This window comes from Drosophila subobscura, chromosome J, assembly GCF_008121235.1.
Source record: "Drosophila subobscura isolate 14011-0131.10 chromosome J, UCBerk_Dsub_1.0, whole genome shotgun sequence".
In the NCBI taxonomy this organism is placed as follows: domain Eukaryota; kingdom Metazoa; phylum Arthropoda; class Insecta; order Diptera; family Drosophilidae; genus Drosophila; species Drosophila subobscura.
The window spans coordinates 7,553,400-7,581,261 of NC_048532.1; the positions used below are offsets into that span (position 1 = coordinate 7,553,400).

The 27,862-nt window shown below is 45.2% G+C and overlaps 1 protein-coding gene across 1 annotated transcript; it reads left to right on the forward strand.

Moving 5' to 3' along the window:
- Positions 1-253: 253 nt before the first annotated feature.
- LOC117895477 (F-box/LRR-repeat protein 16) lies at positions 254-27,668 on the forward strand. The gene is made up of 6 exons (XM_034803154.1): positions 254-604; positions 5,647-7,180; positions 15,612-15,785; positions 15,847-15,964; positions 25,884-26,079; positions 26,139-27,668. Exons 2-6 carry the CDS (start codon positions 5,831-5,833, stop codon positions 26,434-26,436), a joined length of 2,136 nt encoding a protein of 711 aa, XP_034659045.1. The 5' UTR covers positions 254-604; positions 5,647-5,830; the 3' UTR covers positions 26,437-27,668.
- The last annotated feature ends 194 nt before the right edge of the window (positions 27,669-27,862 follow it).

The following is a 27,862-nucleotide window of genomic DNA, read 5'->3' on the forward strand; positions in this document are numbered from 1 at the left end:
TAATACAAACTAACCAATCTTGTGTAGAATTGATTCATTAATCAGATAAAATTATAGTTTCAGTGCAAAAAATCCTTATTAGCTAGCAAAATTAAATAGAATATTAAAGTCGTGGAAATTATTTAGAATTAAGTATATTTATTGCATATTTTGAAAATGAGAAAGTATATTTTGGGTATGATTTTGAGGGCAATGCGGAATATTTTATCGATAACTCCAGTCCTCGGTTTTTCCGTTCGGCAGTTCCTCGTCCATTTCCAACAGCTTTTACAAACCAACAAGAAAGCGTGCCAACTGTTTTTGTTTTGAGGCTTTTTCGCTTCGTGCGCCTCTCTGGCTTTTCACTGTCGTTCGTGCTCGTGCGCTTTTCCTCTGTGGGAAATACGGTTTTCCGTACGTCGTTTGTTGCTGTTCATCCATCGGTCGTCGCGGAGTGCGTTAACGGAATACGGAAAGCGAATACGAAGCGGATTCGAAAGCAAAACAGCGAGCGCGAAGAGGAAGCCAGAAACGCGGCGTCAAATTGATTTTTATCGTGCGAGAAACGGACGGGTAAAAAGTGAAGAGAGTTCAAAAATTACATAAAGAAGGAGACAAAGAGAAGGTTCGTTTCGTCCTGCCAGCCCCCCAACCACACACTCGGCTAAAGCACATCAATTGAGATTAAAGTTTCATAAAAGTGCTGCTGCAGACGCATTTTTTCGGGCCGTCGCACGTGATTTTTTTTTTTCTTTTTCGCTTTCCTCCATTTTCAACATCCACCAAAAGTTTGGTCGGTTGTTGGTCCCACCCCTGTCCAGGCAGAGCCGGTCCCAACCACCCTCACCCACCCGCGGGGGTTTGCCGCCCGCGCCCGCACGTCTGTGATGTCATTCCACGGCTTCTAGCGACATCTAAATATAATGTATAATGTGTATGGGGTATATCCTCGTGCATACATAATAATAATAATGGTCTTAGACATCCTGGCGCGTCCTACCCAAGCGAGCCTATGGCGTGGCACATTGTTGTATCAGTTTAGTTCTTTGCATAACATAACCCAGGGAGCAGGCTCTCTGTACATGGAAAAGAATGCACATTCACTTTGTGCTGTATATAATATTGTACATAGTGTACATAGTACACGGGCAAGTCTACAAATCAGGTCAAAGTTGCATAGTCTGACCCAGATCCGAGCACTGACTGACGTACAGCATGGCTTATGGGCCACCGTTTGCGACTTGAATGGGAATGGTGATTGCTACTGGGAGGAGGACTTTGAGCTGCAACAGAATAAGCGAAGCGGAAGATTGTACTTCAGAGGAATCGAGGTATCCCCCCGTTACCTGTATTCTGGGCATCGTTTATGGTGTAGTTTGACGGACTTGGGATTGTTCTACTATTGCCAGTAGCTTTGTTTGTTGATCAGGAAATCGAGTTTTAGAATGTTCTCCTGTGCCAAAGATATCGCTGATAGTTTCCAACTCAAATTCATTGCCTATTATTGTTTATTGTTTATTTAATCTTGTCTGCCAGAGACATATTTAATGATTCCACTCGACATGAGCATGTTCCGTGCTTTGTGTCAACTTTTGTTGATGTTTTTACGCATCAAAAGTTAGCAAAATTCCATACTAAGGGTATATGAAATCCTCCGGGCCAGCTTTAGTCATTCCCACCTTTACATTTAATGCTGCTGAACAAAGGCATCCCACAGATGGACACAGAAATAGCCATGGACATTGAATTGTTGTCCCTCCAATCAAAACTCGTAGCCCAAGGTGTTTACTGTTCGAGTGTGTCCAAAGTTTGTTTGCGGCTCGTGTGTTTTGTTCGTCTCATTCCGACTCCCGACCCCACCACTCCGTTGTGCACTCCAGCTGGCAGTCAACACTGAACTTGGTTTGGCAGAAAGAAAGCCCTGGCCAAAACGGCAGGCCCACAGCTGGGAAAAGCAGGGAAAAATATCGACGTTCCATCCGGGATGTTGGGGGGGCTGCGAGCATTCATTTCTCCTTTGTTTTGGGCGAGTGTTCGCTGCTCGGATCAGAGCCCGAAATGGGCTTGAAACAACGGGGACGAAAATCGATAATGCTACCCCTGGCGGCACGCACGGGCATGGCACGGGCATGGGCACGGACTCCCGGGTTGCGTTTCCAGAGAATGAGAATGAGACTAAAGTGGAATGTGGAGCAGCAGGCCCTGACACAGAGCCTGCGATTTAAAGCTTGTGGTAGTTACCGTTGCCGAGTGGCAGTGAGAGTGTGCGTGAGGCGTGCGGCGTAGGGCGTGGGCGTGGGAGCGTGGCTCACAATCCAAGCTGGAAACCCAGCTACGAAAATAGACACAGAGCCCAAGCTGCTGCTGCTGGAAAAGCGCCTCACAGTGGAGGCCCAGTTTTGTTGGGGCCTGGCTGCTGCGCTGCGGAAAACCCTGCAAAGAGAGAGAGAGAGGAAAACTTTGCTCGAACTTTATGTTGCAGGTTGCAAGTAGATGTCTGGCAGTGGAAGCACTTTCCGGTGGCTTAATCAAATTATTTACTTGCTCAGTTTGTAATTAAACATTTTAAGGTAGCGTAGCGCCGCAGCCTGGGAAGCATCTTAGAATTTCTGGGCCCAGTATTGGGCATTTATGCGAATATTCATAGTACCGCACGCGACATGCATTCTGTTTTCTGAAGCAATAGTTGCATAAAACAACAAAGAAGTCCTTCTTCAAGGGACACCTTTTCTCTCCTAACTTAATAAGCGCTAACAAAATCTATTAAATTGGCAGCCAGAGTGAGTTGTAATTTGCTCAAATTACAGACAATTCACACTCAACCCTTGAGATGGGCTCCCCCATGACTTCTGCTGCTGTTTGTGTTGATGCCTCCTCACGGAGGCAGCTTTTTCTTGTTTTCTCTTTGATTTGGCAAAGTCAAGTGGGCGAAGGATTGTGTAACTTGTAGCCAAAAGGAAGGGGAGGGAGAGGCAGAATCTCGAGCTCCGCCTTGCTTGGATAATGCCAACTTTTTGGCTGTCGTGGCACACAATTTGTACGAGTATTTGCATTTGTCGCACAATCAAATCTCGACAATAAAAAGCCTCGTCAACGGAAGGGATAAGTAAGGTGTGCGAAAGAAGTCACCTTACAATGCTTATGACCTGCTGTCAAATCTTCTACGTTGGGTTTAGTCTATTGTTTTTTGGGCAGAGATTCGTGCAATATATTCAACTTAATGGCAACAACAAAATTAAGAAGAAAATCCAATTGGGTTCCGTTATAATTTTTAAAAAGCTCGCGCCCCTCGTTATGCAGAGCGAAATAATTGACCTTACATTAGTAGTCGATGGCATCTTAAAAGTGCATCAGAGCTCCAAATTGATTAAAATGTTTTTCATTGTAGCTTAAATCAACATTTCAACTAAGTTTATTGTTCTAATGAGCTGTTTTATATATAAAATTAGTTTATTTTCGATAGAGTGCCTCAAAGCCGCTATATGTCTAATGAAGTGCGTGAAAAAATGTCAACTTATTGCGAAAAGGGGATTACACTACAGCAATTTGCTAGAAAAGTTAACAAAAGCTATTTTACGATCCAAAAATTGGTAAAAGATCCTGAAAATCACGGGAAAAAACCTTGCTGGGCCGCCCTCTATTACTGCAAGAGCGTGATAAGCGCCGTATAAAAAGCCCAGAAATTAAATAAAACCTTAGCGCAGACCAAATTTGTCACGAACTGGCTCTCTGCGTATGCAAGTATCGAGTGCAACAACTTTTGAAAGCAAATCAGAACATTTCACAATAAAAAAATCTTGTCAAATGTCAGCACTTCCTAGACATAAAGTTGCAAATTTTGAATTTTCAAAAATCATAAGTTTAGGGTTTTGAAGTGGCCAAATATCATCTTCAATGATTAGAAAAAATCGAATTTAGAGGGTTCAGATGGGTATCGGTATTACTATAGGGATATACAGGCTCCAAAACATATGAAAATGTCTCGAAGTTTCCCAGGAGGGTCACTTATAGTGTGGCCTGTATTTGGTATTGCTGAAAAGTGTGTAAAATGTTTTGTTACTCACAAAATAAGCTCGGATACATATGTTCAACCATTGGACGAAGATCTTCTCAAATTTTGGGGAACGCATTATAAAGATTCCTAGACATTTCAACAGGATAATGACGCGGTTCATGTGTTTATGTACACAAAACCATTTTTTGAAGAGAGAAAAGTTCAGATTTTGAAGTGGCCAGCCGTTGTTCCTGATTTTAACCCAATTTAATACCATTTGTACATAATTTCCATCAAAGTGAACATGAACGGAAGACACTCTTCCACATTAAAAGAGGTAAAAAGGATATTGTCAAGGAATGGGCGAATTTGGATACATGATTACTTCTAGGAATGATATATTCAATGCCAGGACGCATAACATAAATTTTAAATAGCAAAAGAGGTCATATTTAAGCAATTAAATATAATTTACGAATTTTAAACTTGAGTTAATTTAAGAAACTTAAGTTCCTTTGAAATTATAAGTTCACTTATTTCGCTCTGGAAAATATTCATTTAATTCTCAAAAAACCTTCCAAGAGTATAAAAATCTTTTGTTGGCATTTTTTGAATTGTTATTTTGTTGACTTTAAGTCAAAATTAAAACAAGAAAAAAATTTGAAAATTTGAAAATTTAACAAAGGTTTTTATGTTTGTAAGGTGACTTATTGCGCACACCTTACGAGCAGCAGCAGCAGCTCCGCCCCAGGCCGACTACTGTATGCTCTTGGCCAGCCTGTTGGTTGGGTCCGGCTAGCGGCATTCGCTGAGTGTACGGCGCCCCAGCGGATGTGACAGACAAAGACCCCCCAGCCAATGTCGCTGCTGGCACGCCCATGGGGCGCACAGATTACTGTGCCTACGCCAGCGGAAAGCCGCTCCTTTTGCTCCAAGATGAGGCAGCGAAGCGAACCAACGATAAGCGCTCTGTCGGTGCGGTGCTCACCTTGAGTCCGGTCCACGGAACTAAACGAGGACGAATCTGAATCTGAATCCGTTTCCGAATTACAGCAGACTGAACGAGGCTCAGTTTTAAGAGATTTTACGACAGTTTTGAGTGCAGATTCATCAGCATTCGGGTGGCCATAAATGTCCCGCATTAAATCCATTTAATTAATGCCCTTTTGGCAGATAGATACCCGATGCTGCAGCTGCCAAAGTATAAAGTTTTCAGTCTCCCAAAGCTGAAACTTGCAGCTGCAATTTCCCCCACAAAGGTGGGGAGTGGCGCCTAATGTTTGAAGGATTTACAACTTCCGTGGCGAAATCGCAAGCCATAAGGCATAAGGCACATCGCGTTACCTTGGCTTAGTTCGGGGCGGCCTGCAGTTGGCAACATTTTAAGCTTTATCGTACAAGTTTTTGTTGCAGCCATCGTCAATAGAGGGTGGGGCAGGGGTCGGAGGTTATTGCTGGTTGCACGCCAACCCCCACAAAAGTGTGCCATAAATCTAAGGCAAAATAAAGAGAAATCATGTAATTGTGGAACTGGTCAGGAAATTCGTTTAGCCGTACCCTCGATGTCGCCTTTTAGTCGCTTAGTTTAATAGAACTGAAAGCGGAAAGCACTTAATCATCGGACAGCAAATGGAACCCTTTTTAAGCTTTCGTATCACATCTTTTGCTTTCAGTTTGATTGCTCTGGAAAGAGGGTCAACGAGGTCACGTGGCGGACTTGCTCCAGCATGCATGTCGTATACGTGATGTAAGAGAGAGAAGGAAGCAAAGCAAGAGAACAGCAAGCAGTAGAGAACGGAGCTAGTGGAGGCGAGAGAGTGCAGCAGGGAAGGCAAAGTGAATCTCTTCCAGAGCACAATGTCATCGATCTCGGCCCAGGGCGTGGTCGAGCGCGCCTCAGCCGAACTATCGAAACGCATCAACGGTCTGGGACTCCGATCGAAGCATCACCACAGCAGCGGCAGTGCCGGCAGTGCCGACGGCGCCTCCTCAAATTCCAGCACGTCCAGCACGACCGCGTCCAGTGGCAAGACCTCGGTGATGGAGCGCGTCACCAACGCCCTCTGTGGCGGTGGCAACTCCAATGCCAATGCCAATGCCAACTCCAATTCCAACAGCGCCAGCAACAGCTCCTCTGCGGCGGCAGCAGCCGCCACTGCCGCGAGTAATGCCAATGCCCCGCCCACACCGGACAAGCCATCGCGGGCCAGCCAGAGTCCCGTTCCCGGTACAGTCTCTCCACAGCAGCAGCAGCAGCACCAGCCACCGCCGCTGGTGCCACCGTCCGCCAGTGGCGTGCCGGCAACGCTCAACCAAACCTCAACGACGGCGCTGCTCATGCAACAGCAGCAGCAGCAGCAGCAACACCACCAGCTGCAGGCACAGATGGCCGGCTCCACGCTGATCAACTCGAATCACCACTTGGCCATGTCCGCCGTCGGACCGGGGCCGGCTCCACCATCGGGATTGCCGCTCGGAGCCCCGCCAGCACCGACGGTCAAGTCGATTGCCAAGCAAATGAATATCCAGATTCCCGGCGTCGGGATCGGGGTCGGTGTCGGCGCTGGCGCGGGCTCCGGCTCGCCCACATTCAGCACCATGGGCATGGTGGCGGCCCAGAAGGCGGCCGCCGGTGGAGGCACGCCGCTGCAGCTGCGCAAGCAGCTGCCCAATCCCCACCTGCACCATCCGTACGGCAATGTGGTCGTACCGGGTGTCGTCCCGGGCTCTGTCTCGGGTCCAGTGCAGGCCTCCCAGCTGGCCGCCGTCGCCGCCACCCAGTCCACGCTGATCCTCCACAAGCACCCGCACCCGCCTCTCATCCACAGCATCGATGCCCTGCTGCTCGACGATCGCTTCCTGAATCGCTTTTTCCAATACTTTTCGCCCTACGAGCGCCGCGTCCTCGCCCAGGTCTGCATCAAGTGGCGGGACATTCTGTACCGCAGTCCCCGCTACTGGTCCGGCCTGCTGCCCACGCTCCAGTGCCGGGAACTCCGGCAGATGCCCGGCTGCGATCGCGGCAAACTCTACAACTCGCTCATACGTCGCGGCTTCCACGCTCTCGGCCTGGTGGGCGCCTCCGATGAGGACGCCCTGGACGTGGTGCACTCATTCCCGCTCGCCTCCAAGCACGTCCACTCGCTCAGCCTGCGCTGCTCCTCGATCAGCGATCGCGGACTGGAAACGCTGCTCGATCATTTGCAGGTGAGTCTCAACCAAGCGACAGAATTCTATTTGTGTGTGGAAATTCCCCCTAACAATATTTGCCTTGAAAAGTTCGCTGCTGCCTCTTGAGATATTTACATACAAAAAGTTGTTTTGTGCCCCTGTTCCTTCCTTCAAGTCAGGGCCTGTCAAGGCAACCTTTCTCGTAGACAGAAATGTCGTGAAATCTGCCATCCAAAGGACCTCTCACAGAGCAGCTGCTAGCCCCACGCGAACGACTTTCATTTGGCCCAACGTCTCGGTGGGGACACCTCATCGGGTGGGCGAAAAGTTGACAGTGGTCAGTCCCGTGTCGGATGGGAACTGAAATAAACCCGGCACCATCTCGGCGCTGGTCAAGCAAAACTATTTTCATTTTATTTCGGGAACAAGAACTTGTGCCGTGCCACGCCGCGCGCGCCACACACAGAAATAATGAAACGTGTCAGAGCTGAAAGTGTGTCATCGTCAGCGCTGGGATGGTGTGGAATGGCACATGCCATATGCCACATGCAGCAGTCACAGTTTTCGGCACTTGTCGCATAATGAATTGATGCGATCAATTTCAGATGCAATCACATCAAAGCATCCTCGTAAATCTCATTTCATTTAGCCAAATATTTTCCTGCGCTAATTTGTTCGTTCGTTGCCGCGAATTGAATTCATAATTTGGATGAATCTTTCATGAGGTGAGCTGCGGGCAAAAGCAAATCGCCAAAATTCACTCGTGTAAAATGTAATTGGAGCAATTTTTGGTTATAATATTTAAAGGGCAAAACAAATCGTAGCTGCAGCTTTTGGCAAAAATTCTACACTCTTTCCTTTACTGCTCCTGCCCATAAATGTTCCCATTCCGATTGCATAAAGGGGACTGCCCGATAAACAATAACTTCATTTATGAAATAAGTAAAGCCCAAACTTTGCCCAAGAGGCATGTGGCGAGTCTTGGACCACCGCAACAGGGACAGGGACGCAGACGGGAAGACAGTAACCGAAGACCAACCTCAATCAGATTTGCTGGACGAGCAAATGGGGTTTCGTCCTTAATTGGTGGCTCAGCTGTGGTGGAAGCAAAGCAAAATCCATTCGTTTCATGGACCAATTCAAGGCAATCCAAAGGCCTAATCCACTAGGGGCCACAGCAGGGTAGAAGAACCGGAAAAGTGGATAATGCTGGAGCATTGCTGGAGCACAGTCCATCACACACTCAATGGGTTGACTGTGTTCAGCTTCCTTTGAGAGGAAGTGTGTGTGTCCCTTGCTGCCTTTCAAGCTGGGGGGACTGGCAGTGGAACTGGCAACTGCTGCTGATGTCAGAATTAATCCAATGTGAATGCATGTGCCATGTTTATGGGCCTAGTTCTGGCTGGCTGGCTGGCTGGCTGGCTGGCTGCCTGCTGGTTGCCGCCCACAAATGGTTTGATTGCAAATTGCTGTCACTGGATGACAGTGACTCACGGGGGCGCGTGGAGCGTTGTTGATGATGGGAAAAGGATCAACCGGTGTGTGTGCTTGTGTGTGTGGCAGTTTGACCTTGGGGAATTGACAGAGTGCCTACCGAGTGCATGTCCTTTCCCTGCGGACATTCAGCAGGCAACACACAGGACATGCAATGCGAAACGAATGCTTGGCGAATGCGACGGAAATGCGACGACTTTCCACATACATTCCTGCTACATATTTAATGGCCAATGCGACTGGAGTACGGTTGGGGTAGGGGTGCGGGTAGGGGTTACGGGCATGCCTGCGATTTCCGCATTGCCGCGGACGTGTATGCTCCAACAGCATGTGGAAGTGCCATCAGCTCGTTGAACCCAAAACCCCATTGACCCATTAAACTATGCTCCTCCGAACCCAGAAGAGTTAAGCTTGAAAAAGAAGGCAAATAAATTGTAGCCACGAGTGCACATTTCCATTCAGTTTTGAATATCTAAGCGCCATGTAAATGTTAGTTATGGATTACTGGGAAAGCCTTGCTGCCACTCTATTGGAAATGTGAAGAACAGGGACATGAAAAATGAGATTACAGCAAAAATATTCATCATTAAGAGCATTTGTTTGGTTTTACATGCAAATATCGCGTGTATGCAAATAAAGTTTTCAATGCGCTGTTTTGTGTGTTTTTTGTACTTTTAAAACAGCGAAAATGCTGCTTTAATTCTGCTATCAAAACAGTGAAAACCCAAAGTTAAACGGCTAACAAAAACACACAATAAGCGGTCGCTCATTATGTTTAAGCATCAAGTATTCAATGCCCAATTGGATGCTTCCAAAAGAAAGCTCAGATAACTAGATAGCCATCGAATAACGTCATCTACTTGTACTTTTGTGCACATTCTATGTCTACACATAGCTACAAACATTCTATTCGTATTAGCACTACACATTGTTGGTTGGTTGGTTCGTTGGTAACTTACGTTTTTGCGTGGCTGCCTGCTGACTTTTCGTATCGATTTTGTTTCCCTTGGCTACGTCGCCAGGCAAAACTTTTACAATTGCCCATAAAAAAAGAGAAACAGAATAGAAATAGAAATAGCAGAAATACCAAACATAGAACGATGAAAATCCGTACAACAGCAAAGGGCAGAGCGTTTACGTGCACCATTCATAATGAACTTGTGGCAAAGTTGGGTGGCATGTGGGCTCGCTGGTTGCCAGAGTTAACAATGCTCGTATTACTGCCCCGGAATCCAATTACTGCCATGTACATAAACAGTCAACATATCTGCCATTAGACCAGTTGAATCGTTAATGAGATGCGGCATTTTGCCCTCAAATAATGCATAATTACAATAACCTTTTAGGGGTCCAAAAAGAGTAAGAGGAACTCTCCTACTCAGTTATGCTTAATGTCCATAACTAATTGATTGTTTAAGCTCCGTGGAGCAACCATTTGTTATCTATTATCCATTTCTCCCGATTGTTGTCTCAGCCGTAACCAAACTGCTCCTCCATTCGAGTAGGGCCAAAGTCTGGTTGGGTTGGGTAATGCATTTTTGTGCTCATGTGATTTCCTGTGCCGTTTGTGCATTTGTTGTTTATCGCTTTTGTGGGAATGGGCGGCAGCCTCAAGAGCAGACACAATCACAGCCAGGACCTGGGCGTGGACCCGACACAATGTCTGGGGCCCTCGCAACGGGGCCATGTTTCTCTCTGCCAAAGGTCAAAGTTGATCGGGTTGCATACACGCTCTTGCCAGATGCGTTCTAAAGCCAGAAGAAACTTTCTGCCAGCTTGTTGACTGCTAAATCCACAGCAGAACTTTGGACCACTGCAATTTAATTCAATTTCAAAAGGGAGGGGTTCCCTTTCAGCCCTTTACAACCCACACAACAAATACCAAGGGATGACTGCTAATTGCCATTTTGTGTGTGTGTGCGGTGTGTGCGGTGTGTTCGGTGAGCCACATGACATATCGAACGGCCTGACCGCCACGCAAATGCAAACCCAAGTTGAATTATTGCTGGAATTGGCATTTCGGTAGTTCGCTTGCCCACAAAATATTAATTAATTTATTACCCATACTTAATCTGGATTATTCTGTAGTTTCTTTGTCTATTCAAAGCATATCGAAGTCGAACTTTGAGGCACAAATCATTGACATAATCATTTAGTGGGAATCTTCAAACAGTTCTTGAAATTATCTAAGTAGTCGCCTACATTTTTAGTGAATTTCTAGTTGACAATTATTGGCAGCAATAATTAATTTCGGAACTATGAAAACCTTTGAACATAATTTGAAACTTTCATGGCTCAAAATGATCCAATTGTTCCGCTAATACCATAACGATCCTACTAATGATTCGACCTTGGCAGAGTCTTCCAATAGTTTTGTTTAATAAAAACACACGAAAATAGCCCCTCGAATATATAACTATTTCACGCATTGATCAATAAAATGTTTTCTTCCACACTCTAGATATAATAATGTTTATTTATGTGGCAGGCTTTTTTGTTCGATTTTTCCATAACTACAAATACTTTGTGGTTCAGTGATTCGATTGAGGAGAATTTGGGAATCTGCTGTCTGCCTTAAATATTTACCTGAGATGCTTACACATGTATGTACATATATGCATGCATATTTATTTGTTTCTAGTGCCCACTCGTATATAGGTATGAGTGTATATAATAACAAAATTCTTGCGCCTGTGATTGGCCTTTATTTTTTGCTGGCCAAGTGTCAACAAGTCGTATGAATGCCATCAAATGTCCAAAAGTATTTTAGAAAGCATCACGACAGCAGCTCATAAACAGCTTTTCGCTTGACAACCGAGCATTCACCTATCGAACGGAATGTCACATATTTCTGAGGATAAATATCTGCGGCAAGTGGCTTAGTGGCTGGCCACAGGACACACGTTCTGAGTGTGCCTAAAATACTCAACGTTTCACCCAATTCCCAACGAGGTTTCCCCGCTAATGGATACGTTTTTATTATGCTTTATTTACATCAGAACCTCTTCCAAGTCCAACTACTTCTCCAAGGTTTCTAAATATTGTTCGTGGCATCCTGAAATTGCATGTGAAGAATATAAAATCCGATGCAGAAACCTCCTGCAACTCAGCGCCTTGTTCCAAAAGCCACACTCTGAATGGTTTGAGAAGATTTTAAAAAGTGGAATTATCTTTAAATTAACTACGCTTACGTGGTCCGTAGATCTTAATCGTGGCTTCGCAATATATACCTGCAATTAAAATAAAATAGAGTATAGAATTAATAAGTGGAAAATTCACTGGGTTCTTTTTTTGATGGAGGCTGTATTTGTAGCTCTTACAGAAGATGACCAATGTTGTGTCCAATCGCGTAAAGCATTACAGTGACAGCAAGACGCTTGACATCCGAGCATCCACCTAGTAGACGGAGTGTCACATATTTTTAAGGACACACTGGACACGTTCTGAGTGTGCATTGAATACCCAACGTTTCACCCAATTCCCAACGAGGTTTCCCCGCTAATGGAAACGTTTTATTATGCTTTATTTGCATTCCATCTATGAATGTATGGATATAACTGAATCAACGTACAATTCAAAATTTACATCTGAATATATGTTTGTATGTACGATTTACCTTTGCCAAGTTCAACTACTTCTCAAAGGTTTTTAAAAATTCCTGATAGCAATCTGAAATAGTATGGGAAAAATATGAAATCAGTTACAGAAAATAATGCAATTTCACTTACCACTTGGTGTGGCGCCCTCGAAGAATTTCCTGCAAAACAGCGACTTGATCCTAGTGCCACACTCTAAAGGAGTTCAGAAGAGTTTGAAAAGTGAAATTACCTGCACATTAATTAAACTTACGTGGTCCATAGGTCTTAATAACGTCTCTGCATCTTCTACCTAGATTTAAAACAAACAATTAAAAGACTGAAAATGGAATATACAACTAACAAATGGAAAGCTTACTGGGTTTTCCTAATAGGAGGGCTGACAAAGAGCCGAAGACTGCCAACAGCACAAGTAAGAATAGAGCACAGGACCTCATGATGTGATGACTTCTTGGGTAGATTAGACAGAAATCAAGGTTACAGCTCGCTTTTATTACAGCTCTTATATAAGAAAGCTGTGATCAAAAGTGTCATGCTATGGATATAATATTATAAACGGATTAAAGGTTTTTTTTCTTCCAGCTTTAATGTTGAAGAATTGATTTTCATGCGTGATGACATGATGTACATATACACAAATGCATGTAAATATGTACATATGTATGTATGCATGTCGGTTCGTCAAATTGTTTTCAGTGTATATTTTGTTTGTTGGCTGTGTATTCATTTGCTACAAAATGTCCCCAAATTTTGCATCCAGATTGCTGGGATATATCACTATTTCAAGAGTATTTAAAAATTTTGCCCCGCCACCATCCGCCACTAGAAAGGGCGAAAATCTGCCATATTCACAATTTTAAAGATAAAAGAAAACTAAAAACTAGAATGGCCATTTCTATCAGATCGCCGAATAAGGACCAGATTGTATCGTTATTACAGCATGAATGACGAAACTCATGTCCAGTGCCTACCCCCCACACTTCCAACGCCTTTGTTTATTTTTGTTGCTCATTCTGTCTCGCTCGCACACTCTGGCAGTGTCATGCTATGGATATCACACAACAGCTTTCGCTTGACAACCGAGCATGTCACCTATTTCTGAGGATTAATAACTGCAGCAAATGGTTTAGTGGCCGCTGGACACAAATTTGGAATGTGCCTTGAATACTCAACGTTTCACTCAACCCCCGAGAAGTTATCCTCGCTAATATTTGTACGCTTTGCTATGCTTTATTTGTATCCTTTCCATATACAGATGTATGAATGTATGGACATAACCGAAGCAACGTGCAGATCAAAATTGACATCTGAAATTACGATATACACATGTACCGTTGCCAAGTACAACTACTGCGGAAAGACTGCCATGGCATTTTTGTAGCATTCTGAAATAGTATGGGTGAATTAGATATACGAAAAATATAAAATCGAGCCACACTCTAGACTCTAGAGTGTTTCAGAAGCGTTTGAAAATGGAAACGAACTATAAATTAACTTCACTTACGTGGTCCGAGGAACTTAATAAAGGTTAGGCATTCACTACCTAGAATTAAAACCACAAATTGCAAGAATGAAAATTATATCGAATGTAATAAGTGGAAAACTCACTGGGTCTTCTTAGACCTGCCAACAGCACAAATAAGAATAGAGCAAAGGGCTTCATGATGTGATGACTTCTTTTGTAGATTAGACAGAAATCTCGGTTACAGCTCGCTTTTATTATAGCTCTTACATAAGATAACTGTGATCAAAACTGTATCCAATCGCGTGAAGCATGACAGTGTCATGCTAGGGATATAATATTATAAACGGATTAAAGGTTTGTTCTTCCGGCTTTAATGTTGAAGAATTTATATTCATACGTGATGACATGATGTCTACACAAATGCATGTAAATATTTTCAGTGTATATTTTGTTTGTTGGCTGTGCATTTAACTGCAGCAAATGGCTTAGTGGCCGCTGGACACACATTTTGTTTCACTCAACTCCCGAGAAGTTATCCTCGCTAATATACATACATTTGTACGCTTTTATTATGCTCTATTTGTATCCTTTCCATATGTGAATGTATGGAAATGACCGAATCAACGTACAGATCAAATTTTAATCCGAAATTATGATGTACCTTTGCCAAGTACAACTACTACTCAAAGACCGCCATGAAATCTTTGTAGCATTCTGAAATATTTTTGGAAAAATTAGATGTGCGATAAATATAAGATCGAGACAGAATATAATGCATTTTCACTTACCCCCTTGATTGACCTTTTCAAAGGACCTCTGGCAAAGCAGCGATTTGATCCTGGCACACTCTGGAGTGTTTCAGAATTCAGAGTTTGAAAATGGAAACGAACTATTAATTAACTACACTTACTTGGTCCCAGGACCTTAATAACGGATTCGCATTCTCTATCTAGAATTTTAAACAACATTTAGCAAGAAAGAAAAAATAATATAGAATGTAATGAGTGGAAAACTCACTGGGTCTTCTTCCTATGAGGGCTGACAATGAGCCGAAGACTGCCAACAGCACAAATAAGAATAGAGCACAGGACTTCATGATGTGAGAACTTCTTGGGTAGATTAAACGGAAATCACGGTTTGAGCTCGCTTTTATTACGTGTAGCTCTTACATAAGCTGTGTCCAATCGCGTGAAGCACGATAGTGTCATATAATATTATAAACGGATTAAAGGTGTTTTTCTAACGGCTTTAATATTGAAATCTTTATTTTCATACGTGATGTCAGGAAGTACAAAAAAAATACAAATGCATGTAAATATGTAAATACATATGTGTATGTACATATGTATGTATATTTATGCATCGTAAAATTGTTTTCAGTGTATTATTTGTGTGTTTGCTGTTCGCTGCAAAATGAGCTTCTGCTTGCTGTGTGTTTTTTCTCACATGCATATCTCCGTTATTTGGTTCTCCGTTATTCTTGATCTTGTCTTCATTTACGTACAAGCTTTGCCGCTCACACGCACCACACACACACGCGCACGCACACCACACCGCTCTTGCGCTTTGAGTGCAGTTGTCTTATCTCTTGATCTGTGCTTTCTCTTATTCTTGTCTTGTAACGAAAAATGCTCTCTCAATGGCTTCAATGCATTGACTGCTCGCCCTCTCTCTCTCTCTCTCAGTAAGTAATTTCATTTTGTCTCTCTCTTGGCAACAACAAAGTTCGGCTGGGAACTTTCGCTCTCAGTGTGCTGCGTGCAAGTGAGAGGGAAATGTAAGCTTATTAAGGCAAGAAAGGGAATTAATGTTGAAGAATATTTAACGGCAAACTGAAACAATTTAATTGTGAAAACCTTTCAAAGTGTTTGCAGTACCAAGCATTAACCACTATTATCGATTCGCTTTGCAGAGTTTGTTTGAACTGGAGCTGGCTGGTTGCAATGAAGTCACCGAGGCTGGATTGTGGGCGTGCCTGACGCCGCGCATCGTCTCACTGTCGCTGGCGGATTGCATCAATATCGCGGACGAGGCTGTGGGGGCGGTGGCACAGCTGCTGCCCTCCCTGTACGAGTTCTCACTGCAGGCAAGTGCCGATCCAGCGCAGGGCAAATCCCCCCCACTAACCCAATCTCTTTGTCACACAGGCATACCACGTCACGGATGCGGCCCTTGGCTATTTTTCGCCCAAGCAAAGTCACAGTCTGAGCATACTACGCCTGCAGTCGTGCTGGGAGCTGACCAACCATGGCATTGTTAATATCGGTAAGTGGAGAGTTCCAACCTGCAGTTCCAGGACTCTATCCTCCTTTGATGTGGAGTAAAACTGTGAAAAATCCAAGGGTTTCCGCTTCACAATCGGAATTGTTAAGCAATGTCAAACGGCAATTACCTTACGGGCAGCCATGGCTAATTCCCTCTCTCGGTGGTCGTTTCGTTCCAATTGAATGTTCGTTCCATTTGCAAAATGTTGCCGCTGACGAGTGACACGGCTGTGGCGCTAATGGCACTTCTTGTGGCCGTGCTGTCGGTGGTACGAAAAAACTGCATAGGATATCCGCCAGGAGTTTGTCTGCTGGAGCAAGAGCTGTAAATGGAGCGACAACAAAAAATACACACACATCTCGTACGAGCTTACATTTAATGAAATGTCTGTACAAAGTTCTATTCCTTACGGGTTTGGCCTGCTTCCGAAACGTGTCCTTTGTGCCCTCGTCACATCATCTCCCAACATTGCACTCAACTAATTGAAACATTTTTTTGTGGGACACTTTTTGTGCGGCCGCTTCCTGGGCAACGGCAACAAAGTAAACGAAAGGCAGAAAGGCTTCTACATTCTTTGACGTTCCTGACTGGCTCCGAGTCCGTACCCTTTTCAGTCGCAAATTGGCAGGGCTCTGGCTTACATTATTTTGAACCCACACCACCAAAAGTGTGCCTCGCAAATCGACTTGTATTTGGGGATATTGAACGTTCGAATAAAAGGAGAAATTAAGTTAACTTTAGTGAGGAATTCGTGTTAAAGTAAACTCATTTCCATTTACTGCATTTCTCAGCATTAATCTGCACGTAAAACATTTTAATTGACGTATTTCCTGGCTGGAATTGCTGCTCCGAGAGTGCTTTAAAGCATACTTATGGGACAGCAGCAAACCCCATTTAATATGCAAGCATAAACCTGCGCTCTACCCTTTGGCACGCCTCTGCATGGCGACGCTACTTTGACCTTTGCCATGGCGACAGCTCAACGAGCCGCCCACTTGAGAGTCCCTGGCGCCCGCCTCGGCTCGGCCTGTGCAGCAACGTCTGCGGCAGTGTTTGGCCAGAGTTTTGCAATCAATTTGGTGGCACGTCATTTTCTTTTGCGCCGAGCAGCACCTTTTGCCTGGCAATCAGAAAACCCCAACAACGCCTCCATCATGCCTCCACATCCCATTGGGCAGCAAATTAAGCTGCAGATTGCTGCAAGCGCCCAGCATGTGGTTTTTCCCCCATGCTGGCTCAGAGTTGCCCATGCAGATAGCAGCTAGGAACTGCAAACTGCGAATCGAAATCGAATTATCGCAGCTCAATGATCAAGCTCGTCGACGTGCAAGTGCAGGGGAAGGAACTGACTCTGAAGTTGCGGCTAGAACTGGCAATGGCATTCGGTTCATTCGCATATCCTTTGGCTGCTCCACCTGCACACAGATTTGATTATCGCAGCCATAACCATATTTCGCAGAAAGCGGATTAACCAGAGAGTAGAATTTTCTAGCACTTTGCAGTATATGCCAATGGAACCAAGAAATGGCAGTAAAAACTCTCAGTAAACTCTGCAGATTATTAAATCTGGAATATGTGTGTGTAAAATTATATAAACACACATTAAAGCTTCCTTTTGTAGCTTGTTTGCCGACCAGCTTGATGGATGAAGGAGCACAAACACAGCCAGGAATTAATGTACGTATTACACATCCGTCCTGTCCGCTCTGCCACTGCCACTGCCACTGTCTGTGTGTTTGTGTTTGTTCAGGGCAACAGGGAACAGAGGGTGTGGTGCTGTGAGATGCGGCACATTGTCTTTAGGGGCCATTAAATGACAGCATTTTTGTGTAAATTGTGCGCCAATCATGAATTGTTTGTCGAAATTCAACGAAAAGTCACAATAAAATGTGTACAAAATTCAACAAAGAACGACAATGGGACACAAGTCGAGAGAAAGTGTAAATCGAAGAGTGACAAAGCAATCAGAGGAAGCTCTCGAACGCTCTTTGCTTTGTCTTTTCTGGTTATAATCTTTCATTGATTTGTGCACTCTCTTTCCGGTGCAAGTGCGAGACGGATTGAATGGGGTTTTGGCTTAGAAGTTCAGGACTCGCTGAGCTTTCAGCTGTCGCCACAGTTTCTTAAGCCATTGTGAAAAGTTGTGCAATCCTCACACAGCTGCCGTTGCCCCCAGGCGCACTGGAGCTGTGGCAAAACTTTTATTAAAAACAACTCGCTGTGGCAGTGGCAGTGGCAGTGGCACGGTGTCCCGGCTTATCACAACATCGAGAAGCCGTTGGGCTAATTGCATTTGTCATCTAATTGAATTGGGGGCAAGTTTCAAGTTTTGCAGCGCGCTGCTCCATCGCTGACTGTGCCCCTGGGAGGCGGCTCAGGTCGTTAGCGCTGGCCGAGTGCCAGTCCAACAGTTGACCAGTCGGGGATCAGGGGACTCTTTTATTACCTTGCCATTGGCTGTGGCTGTCACTTCACGCTTAGCTCTGACTTCAACACATCATTTGGCACGCAATCCGGGCCGTGCCTTTGCCGGAAACGGAAATGTAAGAGCTGACTGACTGACACATTGAATGGCTGTCTCGTCGCGCCCCCTCCCAGCTAATTGGCGGAGCGTCGAGGTCGTTCAACTGGGCGTATGCGTGATTTATGAGTTTACACGTGCGCGGGCGCGGGCACGGCGTAGCAAGGAGCGGGCATAATCAGATCGAAACAATGAACAAGTTAATCCCCCATTAATTAACAGTGTCAACAGAAATGCCGGATCCCATTTAGCAGAGATCTCCTCCCACTTTGTGCAACAGCAGCAGCCCAGGCAGGGGGCATCTTGATTGCCGTTTGTTGCTTGCTCGTTGTGGTTCGTTTCGCGTCTGAACAATTGCATTTGTCGTCGCCGGCGACATGTCCATCAATTTAGCCGCAAAGTGCAGCGGAACAGCAAGCCAAAAAGCTTTCACATCCCCACCCGCCAGCCATCCCTCTAGCGACAAGCTGCCAGCCCAAATCCACAGTGGGATGCAATGCCAGCAAAAAGGTTTCAAGCCGCTTGAGAATGTCTGCTAAGGGTTCTACTCTCGCTGCCCCAAGTTTTAGAAATTCCTCGAGTCTTTCGGGTTATTTTATTCATAATTAATTGACCAAAATTAGTTCCGTTCCAATGTAAATGATGTTGAACCCGTGTCTCATATCTCTAGGAAGGGTTGTGCTTCCGCGATGGCCAACATTCCTGCATGCCATGACACCAAATTCATCTTCTTCAGCCCTGCGCTCGTCTGTGCGAGCGCCAAGCAATTGATAAATCTCCCTGGCAGTCTGCAGCTGCCATTCCGCACAAGAGCGGGAGGGGCGGGCAGGAGGAGCGCACCCGACGGGGTGTCGTGTTCATTAAATTACATTTACATTTTTCAAGGTGCTCGCTCGGTGCTTCGGCTTCTGCTTCTGCTGCTCGTCTCGGGTGGGTAGGGGGTTGCCTCTGCTGTGCTCTGCTATTCGCCTGTCGCACGCTTTTCTTTGGGAAATTGTTAATTAACTGTAGATATTTTTATAAAAGCTCTTCGCGGGGTGTTCGATGAGCAGCGCACGCACTGTTCCCCCTTCCGAGGCGACTTCCCATTTGGCCAACTTGTCAATCAGCCGTCAGCTGGTCGCTGTGTGTGCCGCACGGCAGCTGCGACGGCGACCCTGAACCTGAACTTGCCAAAGGCAAGGGCAGTCGGACCCCACCGCACCGTACCACAAGAGTATTTAAAAAGAGCGAGGGCGGCGAGTGTGCAACCGCATGGAAGTGCACTCGGATCGGAGCACTTTCTCACTGATTAGATCCTGGAAGCTGGTCGACTTTCAGCCACAGCAAAGCTGGCAGGGGAGAGCCTCGTGCTTAGGGTGCACCCTAGACCCTAGACACATGTTCAGGCTCATGGCTGAGCTCCCAGCATCAGGGTATATAATATCTGGCTGCCGTAGGGCTTCCACATGCATAAAGTGAGTGGGGGAAATGAAATTCAATTTTAATTGCATTTGATGGCTGCCACGGAGATGTGCGGCAGGTGGCCGTACACAGGAGCACACTCTGTCTCGGAGCATGTGCGGAGCAGCTTAACGTCAATTAAGTTGCCGATGAGTTGCGCAGCGCAGCAGCTTCGTCCCCATAGAAACGGCAGCATCCTGCATCCAGGCGCCCACGTGCAGATGAGCATTACTTCAGGGCCACGCAGCCTTTGTGGCAGCTGCGTTGCGTGGGCTTCCTGTGGCCCAGTGGAAAGTGGCATCCAACTCTAAATGCCAGCCAAGTGCATACAGTAAGGGAAAGATTGTGCTTTACTGTGGAGGAGAGTGCTCTGTGGGTTGTTGGACAAGCTGGGAGATTATGGAATTATTTTATGTTATTTAAGAAGAATTTATGTGGCATAAGGTGCCGTTGTTAGTGGTTGCTATTTTAACTCTACTCAACAGATGTTGTTCCATGGCTCGCATAAATATAATTGGTATGAACGAATGTCTAAATGCAAATTATTCAGAATTTTGTGCCCTAGATAAAACATTATTATGGGTGGCTACAGCTGATTCCTGCTGCGCCCTGCACGTTGCATATTTGTTTAGGTCATCCTTTATTTGTGTATTTATTTGAGTTGTTGAAATCGGAGTCCGCTGCTTATCGTACCCATTCGAACCATACTTCAAGCTAGTACAAGTTTTCTTTGATTGTATTTAATTATTGTTATGTAGACACATATAAAAACCTAAAGAGAAAGCGTGCAGGCAGTTGCAGTATTAGTATTTGATAGCATTCTATCTTGAAAGTATTTTTAGGCAAGATAATTTTTATACCCGGTACTCGAAGAGTAAATAGGGTATATTGTATTTGTGCACAAAGTGAATGTATGTAACGCATAGAAGGAAACGTTTCCGACCCCATAAAGGGAATGACCATATCTATCAGATCACCGAATTGGGATCCGATTGGATCATTATTATAGCCACAATGAAGAAATTAATTTTCAGTGGTCAAACCCACCCCGTCCCGCAGCATTCACACTCTGCTTCGCGCTGTTTATGGCCTCTGCCCCTGACACAGCTCTGCCTCTGCCTCTGCCGCGACTCTGCAGTGTGTGTCTATAGGGGAGGGTGGCGAGCTAAAGGAGCGTGTTGGCGTGAGCAGTGTTGTTGATGTAGATGACAGATGAAGAAAAAATGTAAAATTTGACAAATAACCGCTAAAGTGCAGATGTAGTACTGAGTGCCGGGTATAAAAGTTGTGACGCGTAAGAAGCGTCTCACACGTCCCTTCTCGTTTATTTTACACCCAACAGTTTCCTTCCAAAACAAATTCCTCAGCAAAACGAAGGCCTTATAATTCTCGCAGCCAGCACTCACTGCTGCACATTTTCCCAGTCATTAAGAAGTTGTCTTTAAGTGAAATTAAAACAAATTGCAACTTACGTTTTCCAGTGAAAATGCTTGGAGTAGTGCACCACACTAAATGGCTGGGAATAATTAACCGGGTCACCAGAAGTAGACGTAGGCAAGACTGTCTCGAAACTGGGTCAAACAGACAGTGGCTGTCTCCTTAGCTGCAAAGAAAAGTGCGAGCTGAGGAGGGCACCCACAAGGCAGCCGCACACGCAGGAGTAGAGCTCCAGAAAGACAGAGATACAAGGAGTCCCAGGTGGGGGCCATTAGACAATTTCGCCAAGCTGTTGATGCATTTTTAAACATGTATGTAAGTACGCCGCAACGCTAATCGGGACTGCCACAGAAAGGCTTCTTTTATTCTCCACTAGAATGGGGGGCTACTCGGCTCATCTTTAGCTGCTATCTGGAATACATCTACGAATTATCCCGAATGCCAGTCATCACAATTACCGATTTGACAGCCAGTGCTGTCGAGAGCAGGGAGCCCCAAATTAATTCTGATTGAAATTGTTCGACCGGCACGCCTGCCTGCCGACTGCTGTCAGGCTGCCAAAAGAATGGCAAATTGTAATTGTATCTGAAATCTGTATCTGTATCGGTATCTCTCTTTGTATCTTGCTCTTTGTTTTCACCACCCACAGCCGCTGCCTCTATCGATGGCTTTTGGCACATTTTTGCCTGCTGTCTTTTGCATAATTGAGTGGCATAACAGTTCGTGGGACACAAGTACTAATTTCCAAATGAATAATCCATGAATGATGCGAAACAAAAGCCTGGGCCTACATTTCATGCGGGTTTTACGCCACAAAACACATTTTGTTTAAGGAAATAATGTTGGGGGCTTTGTTACCAAGAGAAATAAAATATTTAATCGATTCATAAATTTATGTATGTCAAAGGTTCGTAGTTAACTATTCCTAGAGCTCCTTTTGTTGCTCCAAAGTAAATCTTAAATCTCATAGGAAGTCTATTTTCAAGGCCTCTTCCTACCCCAAGCTGAAGCTAATCTTTCGTTGCGCAATCCAATCGGTAGTTAGACTGAACTCACGCTGCTGAAGGCAGAGCCTAATGAGGCTGCTTGGCCGTCTTGCCTTTTGGCCCCATTAACGCGTTCGCTGTTTTGGCCACCAAAACTTTGCCGTTAATTGACAGGGCCACTTAAGGACCCACAGCAGTGGCTGCCATGTGCCCAAAGTGGGATTTGTTTTATCACCTAAGCTTTGGGGAGTCTTTAGTTTAGTGTCGGGAACATTCCAGTCGATTTTCAAAGCGCTTTTAGGATGCTGTGGCTGCTGTAACAACCTTTCCATATTCCAAAGAACATTCCATTGCATTCCATACTGTTTACGAAGCTGCTTCCAGGAAACTGTGGCCGCTTGGCTTAATTAACTGGGGAACGCTTTTCCGAGAAGGAGAATATCCGGCTTGCCTCTCTGTTGCAAGGAATCTCCGGCTTTCCATGATGCTTTTCCTGCAATAAAACTTTACGAAAATTTCCTGGAATAAGCACAAATCAATTTTAAATCTTAATTCCCCTCACCTCGAGGGCTTCAGTGGAACACGTTTAACCCTGAAAGAAATTACTGCTGATTATTGATTCAGCTTTTATGTATGGAAAATACTTACAGCAAATGCCTTTTCGCTCTATTAACCCACAATAAGGCATCAGAGTCATAAAGAAAGTCATCAAGAAATGCCAAACATTTCGCATGTTAATATCGCAGCAAAAATCAATACAAATCGCTGGAGGAGAGTGAAAGTGGGAAGCCATAAGGAGGCTCCACGATTGTCGGATTTCCCCGGGACTTACTGACGCTTGCGGACAGAGTTTTTTGGGGCAAAAGGAGCCACAAGTATAAATAATAACTAAAGCAGAGTGGAGCATGTCCAGAAGCTAACTAATTCCCAACATTTCCCGACAGGATAGTGGCGGGGGAAAGCTGCTCTGTGGGAGCTGGCACCAAAGCGGAATACACAACGAGCCACGCACAAATGTCGCTAGTTGTTATCGTGTTATGGGGAAATGTAAATGTATCTGCTAGACACACACACAACGTATCCTGACATGTTTATGTGTTCCTCCTGCCCGTCTCCACGTACCACAAGTGCGTGTTCATGTGAGGGACGTTCTGCCTCTGTTCGTTTCATGTTTTTGGGCCACTATTTGTGACGAAAAATTTCCATTTACAATGCATATCAAGCAGCCAGCTACCTACCCAGGTTCCACAGCTGCTGGAGTTCCGGGAAAACAAACCCAATTTATTCAGCGACTTGTAATTTGTTATTTCCCAGCCATCCGCCATCGAAGCAGCATAAGCATGAGGCAAACAATGAGCAGGATATTGAGTGAACTTTTGCTGCTGTTTTGGAACCTCACTGACTGAACTTATCTATCAAAGAGAATGTTCGAATACTCGTACGAGATTATGCACAACAGAAATTCCATTTGCCAGTTCTTGATATTGCGACATCCGTAAATAATTTCAATGCTCATTTCTGTGACATTTCCGTACAGTATCTATCAATCTGTTCACATTGAGGTCAGTATTCCAGCCACTGATCACTGATTAGTTAATCTGTCTGCGCTCTCACCAGAGTCGGGCACAGCCCTTTTGCAGTTTGAACAAAAATATTGCACAGCTGTTTTTCCCCTAATCACATCACTTTTCACATTATTTGTACACCGTTTGTCGCTGCTCTTTGCTGCAATTTCAGTATTGTGATCGCAAAAACGAGTAGAGTCCTGCGGCCAAGCATTACCCGTTAGTGTCGGTCACAAAATGAAACTGCAGCACCAATGACACTCCAGGGGGAGTGGAAACTGCGATGAGACACTGCTTGGAGCACCACACGGACTCGGTTTGGGGACGAGATGTCGTAGGAATCGCGAAGCATGAACCGATCGTTGCTCGCCGATGGAGCGCTGATAACGAAATGAATTTCAGCGGCGATCACGAGCGCGATAAATAAGCGCAAATCGGGGCCGATGCACAGATCTAGCTCAGAGTGTAATTCAATCGATGATCATTATCCGCCTTGATGCCGCTCTCTCGCTCACTCAGTCTCTCTCTCTCTCTCTGTTTGTATCCCTTTCGCCCTGCAATCTAATGTGGTCTGCGTCGGCTTCTGTCGCCGCCGCGGCGGCCTGCTAATCACAGTTTCCAATAAGAGCACTCGCCGATGCAGGGCAGGGCAGGGCATCTGTATCTATGTCTCTGTCTATTTGCATATGCAGCACACAGTTATTCCATGGCATAGAGTCGCCTTTGTCTTTGTCATTGGATGTTTTTTTGCGGTTATTGAATCGCTCTGTGCCAGCCAGACGACTTGCTTGCCCCATCAGTTGCAGCAAACGGCAGCAGCAGCAGCTCCCACTTGATAGATACAATTACTGTTAGCCTCCTTGAGCAGGCAGCAGCCGCAGCAGCAGCAGCAGCAGCCCCTCCTGCTCCGACACTCCCCTGCCTGTTACGGTTATTGTCACTGTTGGGGCTTCCCATCAGTGCCTGCGCTCGAATATGCATTGGCAAATAGATTTAAAATTCCGTTTAGGCTGTGCCAGGGGAGTAACTGCAAGCACACATTTCCAAGTGCACTCTGAACAGGGGAAACTCTGTGTTTGGCAGGACTCCAGAACGCAGTGATCCTCTCACCGCTCAACCTTTTGTGTTTTATGAACTGAAAACTGAAAGTTAGCTGCCACGCCCATGCACTCATCAAATGGCATTCATTCTGGAAATGGCATAAAGGCTTTCGCTTCAGTCCAGTTTGCAGTCAGGCGGAGAGCACTCGGCTTTCCATAGGTTTTCCCATTTTGCTCCGTTAGTTTTTCCCCATTCAGTATCTGTGTATCTGAGCGATCTCCTACCGTGTGTGTGTGTGGTTGTGTTTGTGTGTGTGCATATTTTGTAATTCAAATCGTTGTTGTTTTTTTTTCCTATGCCTCTTGCGGTTTTTTTGGTCAGAAGCCAAACAAGGGTTGCCCTGCCCGTGCTCCACCCTTCCTCTCCCACCGCGCAACTGCCAGGCCGCAGTCGAAGTGGGTCGCACACAGTTGGTGTTGCCTGTACGGCCGCACAAAAGCGGCTTACTCGAGCGGACCCATACCCGTACCCCCGTACCCGTTCCGTGCACTTTTCGACTTCTTCTCACCCTTTGGGGTGGGGGAGGAGCAAACACGGCACCCCTTCGTCTCCTTTGGAGTTGCTTTTCTTCAGCACCTCTTATCTGTGTTTCCGCAGCCGCCCTAGCACACTGCACCCACCTTTGCCCCGCCCCGACACACTCCCATTGGGAAACTCTAAGCGGCTTACGAACGGTAATTTCAGCCATGTGCCGCGGCGTTATCCGACGCCATTCGCTATCCGTTTTATCCCAGTATCAACACTCTGCCCGTCGCTCCGGGGTGCTTGCAGGAAACGTTTGCTACGTGAGCAGAATTTACGCTGCTACTGCAGCTGCACTCCGTCGTTGAACTAATCCTGTGACTCCTCTTTGACTCTACTTGCAGTGCACTCGCTGCCGCATCTGACGGTGCTGAGCCTCTCCGGCTGCAGCAAGCTAACGGACGATGGCGTCGAGCTGATTGCCGAGAACCTGCAGAAGCTGCGCGCCCTTGACCTGTCCTGGTGTCCCCGCATTACGGACGCCTCGCTCGAGTATATCGCCTGTGATCTGAATCAACTGGAGGAGCTGACGCTGGATAGGTAAGGAGATGCCAGCGGGCAGTCGACAGGTTCTCACACTTTGTTCTCTCTCTTTTTAGATGCGTGCACATTACGGACATTGGCGTAGGATATGTGTCCACGATGCTCTCGCTCACCGCACTCTTTCTGCGCTGGTGCTCCCAGGTGCGGGACTTTGGGCTGCAGCACCTCTGCTCGATGCGCAACCTCCAGGTGCTGTCGCTGGCCGGATGTCCGCTGCTGACCTCGTCGGGGCTGTCCAGCCTCATCCAGCTGCGCCACCTGCAGGAGCTCGAGCTGACAAACTGTCCGGGTGCATCGCACGAGCTGTTCGATTACTTGAAGGAGCACTTGCCGCGCTGCCTAATAATCGAATAATCCCCACTCTGAACACTAAACACTGAACTTTACTTTGCCTCTCCCCCTGTCCCCACACTTTGGAAACTTATTTTAATTACAAACTACATACACATGTATGTATGTATCTGTGAGTTTGCTAATTTGTACATTTATCTTAAGTCGGCAAGTTCCTAACTGCCCTACCCTTACCCCTTACCCCTGTCCCCCTCTTACTCGCGTATAGTTTTAGAATTTTGTTTGTATGATTTCTGCTGTGATTTGGAATGGAAACTAAGTTAAGTTGATCTGTTTAAGACGAAGTACCACAAAAGACCCAAAGATGATATTTATTTACATGCAATATAAATATAATATGTCTAATATACAAAAAAAAAAAATACAAATATATTTATAAATATACATACATAAATACATTAATTAATTATTTATATTATTGTAGTTTTAACGGACCTTTTTAACTATTATTCTCGCTGTAACTAAACAAAAAACAAACAGATAAAGAAACAGAAACAGTCAACTTGTAAATTACAAAAAAGAAACACAAATATCTGTCACGTCTGTCGTGTCCTGTCAAGCAACCAAACAAATCGAAACGAAACGACACGAAACGAAACATTGCGCCCAAAATACTACCAAAAATGCTAAAAGAATCAAAATATGCAATTAATCCACACTAGTTCAAAGAAACCAACTAATGATATGAGAATATTTACCAGTCTAGAAGAGGCAAAAGCCAGGGGAAGCGGCATGCACGAAGTTGCTGGGCAGCTTTAGATGGAATCAAAGTCCAATAACTCCCTCACACACCCAAAACCGAAGCCCGACCAGGGAAGAACCCACTCCCCAAAAATTTGATTGTAATTCTGTAATTAAAATGACAGTAAAAAGTATTTGTAAGCAGAGAACCCAACATGAAATGATTCCATTGTGCACGCTACAAACACAGTCGAGTCCCTAACTCACAGAAACACAAACACACAAGTGGAACAGCATGCAATGTACTAGCAGCATCATCTAGTCTACATTTTAGAGCTCTCCTTCCTGTCTGTTGTTTTTATCAAGTGATAAGAAGCCCACACCCACACAAGCCTCTACTGTACATGCTTTGATTTATTTTAATTACTAAAATGTGAGCTCGTTTCATCATGAACACTGAACAAAAGCGGATTGCAACTGGCAATCTAAAAACCAATAGCAAAAAACATCTACAAGTACATGATAACATAAATAAATGCAAAACTGAATTTGAATTGGGTCTTTACTTAGCTTTAGCCGCTACCGCGTGGTAGAAGTAAACGATAAATATCTGTTTAAGCGCGACTATTACACTGTCTGGCAGCTCGGCTCTACTGGCTATACCGATATTTTGGAAATCAAGCTGGACATCCCTACAGTGGCATGCACAGTTTTGTCCATTCAATTTAGCAAGTTGCCTGAAACAAGT